The 13,076-nt window shown below is 49.3% G+C and overlaps 1 protein-coding gene across 1 annotated transcript; it reads left to right on the forward strand.

The window, feature by feature from the left end:
* The first annotated feature begins 200 nt into the window (after nt 1–200).
* CDKN1A (cyclin dependent kinase inhibitor 1A) lies at nt 201–9,984 on the forward strand. The gene is made up of 3 exons (XM_003403940.4): nt 201–320; nt 5,229–5,684; nt 7,597–9,984. The coding sequence occupies exons 2-3, from the start codon at nt 5,240–5,242 to the stop codon at nt 7,644–7,646; spliced, it is 495 nt and encodes a 164-aa protein (XP_003403988.1). The 5' UTR covers nt 201–320; nt 5,229–5,239; the 3' UTR covers nt 7,647–9,984.
* The last annotated feature ends 3,092 nt before the right edge of the window (nt 9,985–13,076 follow it).

The following is a 13,076-nucleotide window of genomic DNA, read 5'->3' on the forward strand; positions in this document are numbered from 1 at the left end:
GAAATGTGTAAAGCGCGCAAGCCCAGGAGCGACGGGACGCGCCTCCTGCAGCTCCCGAGGTTCCGAGACCTACAGTTGTCCCAGGGCCTGGAACCCCGCCCAGACTCGGGCGCGGAGCCGCCCGGGCCCCCGGGGAGGGCGGTCCCCGGCGCGGTGGGCCGAGCGGCGGGTCCCGCCTCCCGAGGCGTGCCTGAGCCGTGGCTATATATCAAGGCTGCGCCAGGCAGCACCAGCTGAGGTGTGAGCGGCTGTTGGAGTCAGTGGCTTGGACACCCGGAGCCGGGCGCGGATTCGCAGAGACAGCGAGCCACTCAGACGAGGTGAGGGAGCCGCGACAGACAAGAGCAGACCCTGGGCCGGCAACTCTGAGCTGAGTGTGTCTGCGTGTGTGTCCGGATGTGTCCGTGTGTGTGTGCTGCGTCTACAGTTGTTTCTGCGGCAGGTGAATGACAGGCGTGTGTCTGTGCGCTGGGCTTTGCGCGCACGAGTGTCTGTAAGTGCGTGTGACGGGGGTCGGGATGTATTGGGGCCTCAAGGCGGGAGGGAGGGCACCAGTACTGGGGATCCTCTGCCCGCTCTCTTCTCCCTGAAACTCTCCTGGAGCTAGGAAAGGCGTGGGTGGGGCCGTCCTCGGAGCTTGCGGCTGTAGGGTAGCCCCCCTGACCCCCGGTGCCGCTTGGCTCTCGTCGTGGTCCGGAGGCCCCGGCCGCCGCAGGCCGTGGGGGGACGCCGGGGGAACGCTGAGCAGGTTAAAGTGGGCTCCGCCCCGGGGCCGCTCTCGGGCTTTCGGACCCAATTCGTGCCGCCAGGACCCAGGCCCGTGAGGTCCAGATCCCCGACGCCGCCGTGCCCGACACCCCTTTGGCGCTGAGGTCAGCGCGGGCTGTGTCCCCGGCCCTCGGGAATGTGCCAGGACACGTCCCTTAAGAACAAGAGAGGAGGTGACTCACGGTGACAAGGAGACCCCGGGGAGCGGGCCGGGTAAGATCAAAACCCCGCCCGGGCGGGGGGCGGGCGCCCCAGAAGCCTTCCGCCTCTCCGCAGTCTCAGTCCCCCATCAACACAGTGACCTACTTGGCTGGCACAGCGTGTTCCCGGGGAAGCCGGGGCACTGGAAGGTCCAGGACCTGGGGTCCGGCTCCTGCCGCGCGGCGCGGGTTCTCCGTGGGAGAAGCGCAGGGGTCTCATCTACCCTTTTCGCACCGCCGTCGGGAGAACCCCGCCCAGCCTGTCCTCGGGTTGGGACGCTGGACTCCGGAGCTGGAGCCGGAGCTGAGCCCACTCCAGGGTGGGCGGTGGGAGGGGGCGCATCTTTGCGGAGTGGGAGGTGGGAGGGGGCGCGTCTTTGCGAGATGGGGCTTCCGAGGGTTCAGATGCTGTCCAAGGCCTGTGTCTTTCGGGACTCGGATCCAGGGACTCGAGGCGCCCCCGGCATAGCCCCAAACTCCCTCTCCGAGGGCCAAAGAATTGAGCGGGGCAGAAGGGCGAATCGCGCTCGGGTGCAGCCACCCAGGGCGGACCACGGACCACTGGCACCATCAGAGTCACTTGGGGAGCTGTCTTGGGCGCCCGGTGGACCCTTGCACCCTTCTCGTGCGGAAAAGTATCTTGTTACTGGGTTTGGTACTTTGGGGCACCGGGGCAGCTCCCTCCCTGTCTCCCTCCCTCCACGTAGCGATTCGGGGAGGACTTTCGAGCGGTTTTATTTTCGTTGTTCCCGTCTATTTTTATTTTCCAGGGATCTGACTCATCCCGTGCTTTGGGCGTGGAGATAAGGTGGAGGGCCAGATCTTGGCGCGCCTGTGCGTGCGTGCGTGCGTGTGTGTGTATGTGTGTGACAGAGACGGCGCGAGAACGCGCGGTTTCCCAACAGCGGCGGGGGTTTCGGAAGCCGGGCCCGCTTAGAGTGACGTGTTCGCGGCCCCCGGCCCCTCCCTCGCAGTCTCCTCCTTCCCTACGCCAGGGTGACGCGCAGCAGGAGTGGAAGGGGGGTTTTGGCTGGCGGGAGCGCTTTGCAGGAAACTGACTCATCACAATTTGTCCCTCTCGCTGTCTAAGGCTCTGCCCACGCACCTCCCACCCTGCGCGTGATTTCCTGGAGATCAGCGCCCCCTCCCGGCCTTGTCTGGAATAGCAAACATCCCTTCCAACGGAATCAGGCTTCGCCCGCCTTTCCTTCCCGCCGCTACCCCTGGGCTGCTCCAACCTTGTTCTCCCCATACCGCCACTTAAAAAGAGTACCCCATTGGTTCAACAGTATTTACTGAGCGTTTACTATTTACCTGGGGATTAAAATATGGCTGAAGTGTCACACTAGGGTTTGGTCTAAGACACGCAGCCCAACGAGGGAAGCTCTTCTTCTTTGTAAAACGAGGGTTTGTGTTTTTTTCTGAGCTGGGAGTTATGATACTGGGCGTGAAAGCAGATTTTAATGGGGAAGGAGAGGCCCATAGGAGCCATCAGGCAACGAATGGTAGAAGGGGAGAGGGATCCTGCGGGACCCATCTTCAGCTCCTAGAAGCTGGGGAATATCCAGCTCACCGTAAAGCGGGCTCCTCCTCCTTGTGCCAATGGGTCGTGGAGACCCAGAATCCCCACTCCAGCCTTTCTGTGCGCCTCGCTGTCACCCCAGGGGAGCCCATCAGACCCTCTTGGGGAGCTGCACCAAACACTTGCTTGAATCCAGTCTGGATTAAGATGGTCTAGGGAAGGAGGGCCACCAATGTGTGCTTTGAGAAAGCCCTCCAGGTAAGCCTGCTGGACATACCTGGTTAAGAAACTTCAAAACTGGAGAAGGAGCAGGGTGTAGGGGCTGAGAGCATAGAACTCAGGGCAGACACGCCTGGATTCAAATCTACTTGTATCCCTTGTAACCCTGGGTATATTACTTAACCTCTCTGAGCCTTGGTTCCCTTTTCTGTGTAAAGGAGCTAATATATACGCATGTGCTCGGAGGATTAATATTTGTAAAGTGCTTAGACCAGTCCCTGGCACATAAAAATATATAAATAAATCTCACCCCCTGCCCTGAAGAGAGCCAACAAAGATTATTCGATGGATCTGCCCACGGCACCGTTGCCCCCTTTATGGGACAGAGGCCCTTTCCTTTTTAACTGTGTGATTTCGGAATAAGTTTCATAGCCTTTTGAGCACCTGCCCTTTACACCCTCCCCAGTGAGCTGAGACTTAAAGTTGTGAGCCCCTGTTCATTGTGAGAGGTGGGGGGTGGGGTAGATGTGGCACCAGGTCCAGATTTTCCTACCCGTGGAGGCCACTCAGCAGAGCTTTCTTTCTCAGAGCCTGCAGATCAGGACTTGTCCCCAGAAAAACCCAGTCCCTGCCAAGGATGTGTGGTTGCTATGTGACCTCGGGCAAGTTACTTAACTTCTCTGAGCATTGCTTTTCTCATCTGTAAAAAGGATTCAGTCCAGTCAGGGCTCCCCTCATGGGCAAACTCACCCTCAGCTTTCCTTCTTCTGAAGTGGGAGAAGAGGAGCTGTGCAGATCCGCCACCTTTAATTTTCTCTGCCAGCAAAACGAGTTTCTTGGGTGCAGGCAACTCAGGGCAAGGACTGTGAGGTGTCTAGACTTCAGATCACCTGATATGCCTGGCAGGATGTGGCTCAGCCCTGCAGAAATCATGGCCCTGCCTTGTCCCGCCCAGCCCCTCCTCAGCCCTAGGCCATCCGTCTGATGACATCCTTGGGAAAGGCCCTCTGCCCACAGCACCTGTCAGCTGCAGTCTGAAGGAGTTGAGAGCTGGTGGTGGTAGTGGGGTTGAGGGCCGGAGTGGGAATGATGGGGAGGAGGCAGGAGGCAGCTCAGCCAGAACTGAAGGCAGAGAGATACAGTGCTTCCCGTTTTCCAAACACTTCTGTATACCAGGTGTTGCTCTAAGCATGTTACCTACATTAACTCGGTTAATCCTTACACTTAACCCACTGAGACATTCATTATCAATGTCCTGGTTTTACAGAAAAAGAAACTAGAGCCCAGAGAGGTTAAGTCACTTGTCCAGGGTAACCCAGCTAAGCCTAGATTCCAACCCAGGCAATCTGGCCCCAGAGCCCTCTCTCTTGACTATGAAGATACAGTGTCTCAACTCTGTTCCATCCGGCTTCACTGCAGGGACTCTTCAACCAATTGTCTGAGCGTGCTTCCAAAGCCACACTCTTCGAACTTTCATGCAGCCCTAATTTACAGTTGAGGAAACTGAGGCCCAGAGACATTATGTCACATGCTAGTTTTAGGAAGTAACTGGTGGAGCCAGAACTAGAACCCAAATTTCCTGACCCCAAATTCCAGGGTATTTATAGGGTTACTGGAAACTCTGGTGACATAGTAAAGAGCTACGGCTGCTAACCAAAAAAGTCGGCAGTTCGAATCCACCAGGCGCTCCTTGGAAACCCCATGGGGCAATTCTACTCTGTCCTATAGGGTTGCTATGAGTCAGAATTGACTCAATGGCAGTGTTTTTTTTTTTTTGGTTTTATAGGGTTACTATGAGTTGGAATTGACTTGATGGGCAACAGTTTTTTTTTTTTTTAAGTTACAGAGCAGGTTTACCTCTCATGGACCTGCTAATGTCCAGTCGTGGGAGAAGCTATCAGTCTATTTATTCTTTTGGGAATTGACCTCTTGGCCAGATGGGGAAACTTCTGGACTCTGGCAATTCACATATATTTGAAGCATTCACACCTACTAAAGATACCTCAGGGGGGAAAACCATTTGATTTTAGTTGATAATACCTGGTAGTAAACAGGACTCTGATCCCTGCTATTGCAATAAACCTCTCTTTGTTGACATAAGCCTGCTCTTCAGCTGCCCACTGTCCCAGTGACATTGGAGGCGCCAGGCTGCCTGCGCCCTGGGCCCACCTGGTACCTTTTAATGGGTCTGGGGCCTGTGGGAAGGAAGTCATCTGGGAGTGGTGGGGCAGGAAAGGCCCAGAGATGGGCCCCACCTGAGGTCATACAGAAAGTAGAGCCAGGTAAAAAACCCAAACCAAACCCATTGCCATCGAGTCGATTCTGACTCATAGCAACCATAAAGGGCAGAGTAGAACTGCCTCATAGGGTTTCCAAGGAGCAGCTGATGGATTCGAACTGCTGACCTTTTGGTTAGCAGCAGAGCTCTTAACCACTGTGCCACCAGTGCTCCCTGGCTGAGTAAAAAAAAAAGGGAGGGTCCAATTTCCTGAGTGACCTGGGTCATACTTGTGTCTCAGCCACAGGCGCCATGTCGGAGCCGTCAGGGGACACCGCCCAGATCCCCTGCAGCAGCAAGGTGTGTCGCCGCCTCTTTGGCCCTGTGGACGAAGAGCAGCTGCGCCGCGACTGTGATGCGCTAATGGCAGACTGTTTGCAAGAGGCACGTGCACGTTGGAACTTCGACTTTGTCACCGAGACACCTCTGGAGGGCAACTATGTCTGGGAGCGTGTGCAGGGCCTTGGCCTGCCGAAGTTCTATCTGCCTGCAGGGCCTCGGGGGGCCTGGGATGACCTGGGAGGGGGCAAGCGGCCCTGCACCTCAACTGTTTTGCTTCAGGGGACGGCCCAAGGGGACCACGTGGACCTGTCGCTGTCCTGTACCGTCGTGCCTCGTTCCCCTGAGCGGCCTGAAGTGTCTCCAGGTGGGCCTGGTGCACGTCAGGGCCGGAAGCGGGGACAGACCAGCATGACAGGTGAGGACAGGTGTAGGAAAGAGGGTACTACTGGGAATGGAGTACCTGAGACCCAAAGAGCCAATCTGTTTGGTCCATCTTGCTTATTAGGCAGAGGGGAAAACAGGCCTGGAGAGGGGAAGTGATTTGCCTAAGGTCACACAGCAAGCCTGCAGCCATGACTGACTAGCTAACATTTATTGAGAATGTATTATATGCCAGGAGTCCCTGGGTGGTACAAAGAGTTAATGCTCTCGGCTGGTAATTGAAAGATTGGAAGTTTGAGTCCACCCACAGCACCTTGGAAGAAAGGCCTGGCAATCCACTTCTGAAAAATTGGCCACTATGGAGCATGGTTCTACTCTGACATATATGGAGTTGCCATGAGTTGGAGCAGACTTGATGGCAACTGGTTGGTTTTATTATATGCCTGGCCCTTTGCTAAACTTCTAAGGTGAATTTCATTTAGTCCTTATAGCAATCCTGTGCCATAAGACATTCTTACCGCCGTTTTATAGGTTAGGAAACAAGGCTCAGACAACCAAAAACCAAATCTGTTGTTGAGTTCATTCTGACTCATAGCAACCCTGTAGGACAGTGTAGAACTGCCCCATAGGGTTTCCAAGGAGCAGCTGGTAGATTCGAACTGCTGATCTTTTAGTTAGCAGCCGAATTCTTAACCACTGTGCCACCAGTGCTCCACAAGGCTCAGAGAAGTAGTAATTAGGCTAAGATTCCATAGTGAATTTGCAGTGGAGAAGAGACTAATGATAATAATTTCCTGGCCATCTGATCCAAACTTCACTTCCCCTCCCTAACACACACACACATACTTCCTGCCCCCCTTCCCTGCTTATTTTGTCCTCTTAAGCACTTTTTACTATCTATCAACAGCTACTTCCTTATCTTGATATTGTCTGTCTCCCCCATGAGAATATTAGCTCCAAGAGAAAGGTATCTGTATATCTCTAATTCATTGCTGAATCCCCAGTACCTAGAACAATGTCTGGCATGTAGTGGGTGCTTGATAAATAATGAATGAATGATGCTATTTGAGCATATCTGATGCTGGGCCCTGGACCAAGGCCTTTATATAAAATATTTCATTTAATCCTTATAGCACCAGGCCAGTATTATCCTCGTTTTACAGTTGATGGAACTGAGGTTTAGGGAGGCGAAGCCAAGGGACCCACAGCAAGTTTGCAGCTGGATCAGAACGAATAATAATAATAATAGCTAACATTTCTACAAGCCAAGAACTTTAAAGAGCACTTCCCATGAATCATCTAATTGAATTCGTAGATCAACGCTGTCCGATAGAACTCTTTGCAGAGATGAAAACATTCTGTATCTATCTCGTCCAGTGTGGTAGCCACTAGCCACATGAGGCTGTTGGGCACTTAACGTGTGATTAGTGTGACTGAAAGGAGCCCTGGTGGTGTGACGGTTAAGCGCACGGCTGCTAACCCAAAAGTCAGCACTTCAAACCCACTAGCCACTCCATAAGAGCAGGAGAAAAGACCTGGTGGTCTGCTCCCATAAAAATTACAGCCTAGGAAACCCTATAGGGGAGTTCTACTCTGTCATATAAGGTCACAATGAGTCAGAATCCACTTGATGGCATGTCACAACAGTGTGACTCAGGAATTTAATTTTTAATTTTATTTGATTTTAATTTAAGTAATCACGTATGACTCGTGGCTACTGTACTGGGCCGCTTGGCTCTAGAGTAGGTAGACCTTTGAATGTAGGTCCACTTCCAATTGTATCTGTGAAGTGAATGCATGTAAATGACCCCCTGAGAGTCAGAGTGGAGGTTCCCAGAGTTCTTCCCTGTACTTGACGGTGACCCCGCTGTGGTTTGCCTTGGTTGGGTGACTCTGTTGTGTACCCCCTTCCCCTGGTCATGCTGACCTTTGTTCTCTTTCTTCAGATTTCTACCACTCCAAACGTCGGCTGGTGTTCTCCAAGAGGAAGCCGTAACCCACCCGAGGAGGCATGGATCTCCTGGAACCAGGGGGCATCTACAGGCCCCTTCCATGTTCTCTGACTTAACCGTATTTTACGCAAATAATGTGCATGTGATGATTTTTTGCCAACCGCACAACCTCCCTGGCAAGTTATTTTCCTAGGCACACCATGCGCGTTATATGTATGGGTGCGTTATTTACGTGGGTGCGTTATTTGTGAAAATACGGTAGTCCTTCAGTATGTATGTCTTAATTATTATTTGTGTTTTAATTTAAACTCCTTCTCTTGTACATACCTTGATCCCCAGCCCCCATCCCCAGCCTCGGGCATTAGAATAATTTAAAAAAAAAAAAAAAAAAAAAGTAGGTAGGCCTGTCAGAGCGCTGGGTATTTTTTATTATACAAATCCTTATTTAAAACTTCCTCATTCTATGCTCTTCATGTCTTCTTTCCCTGGGGGTGAAGGGAGACTGGCTTCATGACAGCTGCTTCCTCCTCCGCCCAGACCTCTGAAAGGGCATGGCTCCCTCCAGTCACTGTCTTGTGGGCTTTATGAAATTCCACCCCTCTCCTGAATTCTCAGACCTAAATCCCTTATCATTTGAGAAGTAAACAGATAGCACTTTTAAGAGGCCCAGCAAAATGGAGCATTATCAGAAACTTTTTTTTTTTGGAGTCTCCTTACCTCCTCTAAGGCTGGGCATGGTAAACTTGAAGTGGCACAGCCTAGGAGCAGGGCTAGGGGCTTGGCACCCTCCTGGCACATGATACCCCCCTGTGTTCTGGGAAGGTAGGGTCTTGTAGCAAACCACCCTTACACCCCCCCCCCCCCCGCAGGTCCCCTCTGCTCTCTACAGGGGAGCCAGCCTCAATGTTTGTCCCCAACCCTGCTGGCTCCCCCTGGACTTTTTTAGGAGCCCCAGCTCTTTTCCAGCTGGGCTCTCAAGTCCCGTTCTTCTCTCCCCTCCTTCGTATTCTTTCCCTCTAGTAGCCTCCCGGCCCTGAGTGGCAGTTCCAGGGTGCCTGTTCCCCTCATCTCAGTAGATTGGATGGGGAAGGGGCACATTTGAAGTTGGGATTCCAAGTTTTACCTCAGGCAGCTCAAGCAGTGACCACCTCCTCTTCTTAGCTCTGGGGATGGGGACCCTAGGCAGTTGGACAGGCCTCCTTGAACAGGATCTCTCTCTGTTAAGAGTATGTGTATGAGGGGACACAGGGGTGGGTTAACCATAGGCATGGTACACATGGGCTTACAGTAAGCAAGGCTCACAGGAGCTTGTGTTAATTTACTAATCTGTAGTGTACAATTTCACATGGGTTTCATCACATCTTTGAAATTGTGCACTGCAGATTAGTAAATCAACACAAGTAAGCCCATGCATACGTTGCTTATTGGGTGTCTTAGTTATCTAGTGCTGCTATAACAGAAATAACACAAGTGGATGACTTCAGCAAAGAGAAATTTATTTCCTCGCAGTAAAGTAGGCTGAAAGTCCAAATTTAGGGTGTCAGCTCCAGGGAAAGTCTTTCTCTGTTTGTTGTGGAGAAAGGTCCTTCTCATCAATCTTCCCCTGGACTAGGAGCTTCTCCACGCAGGAACCTGGGGCCCAAAGGACGTGCTCTGCTCCTGGCACTTCTTTCTTGGTGATATGAGGTCCCTCTGTCTCTGCTCACTTCTCTCTTTTATATCCCAAAAGAAACGAGCTCAAGACACAATCCAATCCAGGTAGATCGAGTGCTGCCTCATCAACACAACTGCTGCACATCCCCCCTCATTAACATCATAGAGGCAGGATTTATAACACATAGAAAAAAATCACATCAGATGACAAAATGGTGGACGATCACACAGCACCCGGAATCATGGCCCAGCCAAATTGACACACACATTTTTTGGGAGACACAATTCAATCCATGACATTGGGTAATTTTTCTCGGGGCAGATTTTTCTGAGAGGGGGCTGATGTAGAACTCATCAGAGGATCTCCCTTTCCCCATTTCATTGCACTTTGAGTAGCAGCTGAGTCAGGGAATAGAAGCTGTGGATAGGGTACTCTAAGGGGGCTGATTCGGGACTCCGGGTTGTGAATTGTCTTTCCTATTGAAAGCTGAGTCCCTGGAGATGCGGAAGCACATAGTGGGTCTGACCCCAGGCACCTTCCAACTCCTGTAACATTCTGGCCTAGACTCTTCTCCCGGCTCCCCAAGTGTCCTGTTCCCCGTCTCTCCACCTAAGACTGTAAGCCTCTAAAGGGCAGGGACCACATCCTGTGCTGCTCTGTGATCTTCAGCCTCTTCCACAATGCTGGGTATACAGCAGGTGCTCAATAAATACTTCGTGTTGACTTTACTTGTGGTTTTACAGCGTTTATTGCACCTCGTCATTTATAAGAACAAGTAGTTGGGTTTTTTTTTTTGGTCATTTTAATAATTAAAAAAATAAAATTTTAAATTAAGCACTTAGATTTTTTTTTTTTTTAAATGCAGAAACTTGGCAAATAGATCATGAAGCAAAAATCAAAGAACAATACAAAAACAATATATCCTAACACCTCTGCAATAATAAAGAAACCAAAAAACCAAACCCGTTGCCGTCGAGTCCGACTCAGAGCAATCCTGTAGGACAGAGTAGAACTGTCCCACGGAGTTTCCAAGGAGCACCCGGTGAATTTGAACTGCCAACTTTTGGTTAGCAGCTGTAGCAATTAACAACTACGCCACCAGGGTTTCCCTGCAAAGATAGCCACTGTCAATATTTTGGTTTGTTTCCTCTGGATGTTTTCATATACCAAATGTGAACATTAACATTTTTCGATAATATACTGTACATAACATATAGTCTTTTTTTTGGTTAATCTTATTTTTGGTGAGAATATACACAGCAAAACCTGCTCCCTTTCTACAATGTCTAGACAATGATCAGTGACTTTGGTTACATTCCTCACATTGTGTCAACATTCTCGTTATTTCTATTCTAATTGTTTCACCTCCATTTACTTAAATCTCCCTGCCCCCTAACCTTCTCACCTATACTTTAAAATAGTGGTTGACCCTTTGGTCTTATATGATTTTTTTTTTTTTTTTAAGTAAGGCAATGCTCCAGGTTAACAAGCTTTGCACATTCTGTTTGTTTACTGGCTGTGTCTCCCTGCCCCAGTCACCCTCACAAGCTGCACCATGCCAACCCTCTTCCACATGTTGCAGAAAAAAAATAAGCATAGCACCATAGCACACTTATGAAAAGAGGGCTTGGCCAGCAAACAGACGCAGAAAAAAAAAAAAAAAAAGGTGTGCATTATATGCCAAAAATATGGTAGTCCTGTAGTCCAGTTCCTTCGCTCATTCTTGGGTTTCCTTCTTTCTCTTTTATTCTAGGTAAATGTAGACCAATAGTTGTCACTTAGATGGCAACTTTTAAGTTTTTAGACCCCAGACACTACTCACCATACTGGGAGGTAGAACACAAACTTTAAGAACTATGTATTATGCCAATTGACTGGATTGTCCCACGAGACCACAGCCTTAAGCCCCCAAATCAAGAGAACTAATTCCATGAGGTTATTGGTTAAACAAAACCCATCGCCGTCAAGTTGGCTCCGACTCATGGCGACCCTACAGGGCAGAGTAGAACTGCCCCATAAAGTTTCCAAGGAGCCCCTGGCGGATTTGAAGTGCCGACCTTTTGGTTAGCAGCCGTAGCACTTAACAACTACGCCACCAGGGTTTCCAGGTTATTGGTTATGTTTAATTAATAGCACATCTGTAGTGTCCCCACCCCTTTTTTTGGTGGTTGTTATTGTTGCAAAACCATACACAACCTAGCATTTGCCCGTTCATCCCTTTTCCCTACGTACAGCTTATTGACATCCGTTATATCAGTCAGGCTGTGCAAACTTCACCCACATTTGGTGCCACCTTTCCCATTTCTATAAATAAAAAATGACTACTACCTGGGGAGCATTCCTCCTTCTCTCCTCCTCCCTCTGGTAACCACTAATGAACATTAGTTTCTGTATCTTTACCAGTTCATGTCATTTCATAAATGAGAACATACAATGTTTGTTTTTCTGTGATTGACTTATTTCACTCAACATAATGTCCTCCAGGTTCATTCACGTTGTAAGATGTTTTGGAAACACATTTTTCTTTATTGCTGAGCAGTATTCCATTGCATGTATGTGCCACATTTTACTTATCATTCAGCAGTTAATGGGCACTTAGATTGTTTCCATCTTTTTGCTACTGTGAGTAATGCTGCAATGAACATAGGTGTGCCTATGTTCATGTCACTTCTATTAGATATATCTAGGTGTTATGGACTGAATTGTGTCCTCCAAAAACCTGTGTCAACTTGCCTAGGCCATGATTCCCAGTGTTGTGTGGTTGTCTACCATTTTGTGATCTGATGTGATTATCCTATGTGTTGTCAAGCCTAGCCTCTATGATGTTAATGAGGCAGGATTAGAGGCGGTTATGTTATATCTTTTGAGATATAAACGAGAGAATTGAGCAGAACAGAGAGGGCCCTCATACCACCAAGTAAGAAGAGCTGGGAGCGGAGCACATCCTTTGGACCCAGGGTCTCTGTGCTGAGAAGCTCCTAGAACAGTGGAAGGCTGATGACAAGGACCTTCCCCCAGAGATGACAGAGAAAGAAAGCATTCCCCTGGAGCTGACGCCCTGAAGTCTAACCTCCTAGACTGTGAGAGAACAAATTTGTTTGTTAAAGCCATCCATTTGTGGTATTTGTGTTATAGCAGGACTAGATAATTAAGACACTAGGAGTAGAATTGCTGGTCATATGGCAGCTATGCCTCTAGGTTTCTGAGGAACCCACAGACTGCTTTCTAAAATGGATGTACCATTTTGCATTCCCAGAAGCAGTGGATGAGGGTTCTAATTGATCCACATCTCCCCCAAGACTCGTTATTTTCAGGATTTTTTTTTTTTTTAAATCTTAGGTATCCTAGTGGAAGTGAAATGGTATCTCGTTGTAGTTTTGATTTGCATTTCCCTGGTGGCTAATGATGTTGAACAATTTTTCATGTGTCTTTTGGCTACTGGACTATCCTTTGGTGAAGTGTCTGTTCACTTACTTTGCCTGGTTTTTCATCGAGTTGTCTTTTTGTTGTTAAGTTATAGAGGTTCTCTATATATTTTAGATACTAGACTTTTGTCAGTTTTATCGTTCCCAAAGATTTTTTTTCCCAGTCTGTAGGTTATCTCTATAGTCTTTTTAGTAAAGAATATAGTGTGGCTTAACATCATTACTCATCAGGGAAATGCAAATTAAAGCTGTAGTGAGATACCACTATGCACCTTCCGGAATGACTAAAATTAAAAAGACTGACAATGTCAAATGTTGACAAGGATTTGGAGCAACTGGAACTCTTATACCTTGCTGATGGAAGTACAAACTATTTAATTCCCTTGGAAAACCTT

The sequence above is a fragment of the Loxodonta africana genome, chromosome 1 (genome assembly GCF_030014295.1).
Source record: "Loxodonta africana isolate mLoxAfr1 chromosome 1, mLoxAfr1.hap2, whole genome shotgun sequence".
In the NCBI taxonomy this organism is placed as follows: domain Eukaryota; kingdom Metazoa; phylum Chordata; class Mammalia; order Proboscidea; family Elephantidae; genus Loxodonta; species Loxodonta africana.

What these genes read in the sequence shown, in the direction of transcription:
- CDKN1A (XM_003403940.4), top strand. Translation starts at nt 5,240, where the DNA reads ATGTCGGAGCCGTCAGGGGACACCGCCCAGATCCCCTGCAGCAGCAAG. An exon ending in GGGACAGACCAGCATGACAG is followed by an intron (nt 5,685 to 7,596) that starts GTGAGGACAGGT and finishes CTCTTTCTTCAG; the next exon opens with ATTTCTACCACTCCAAACGT.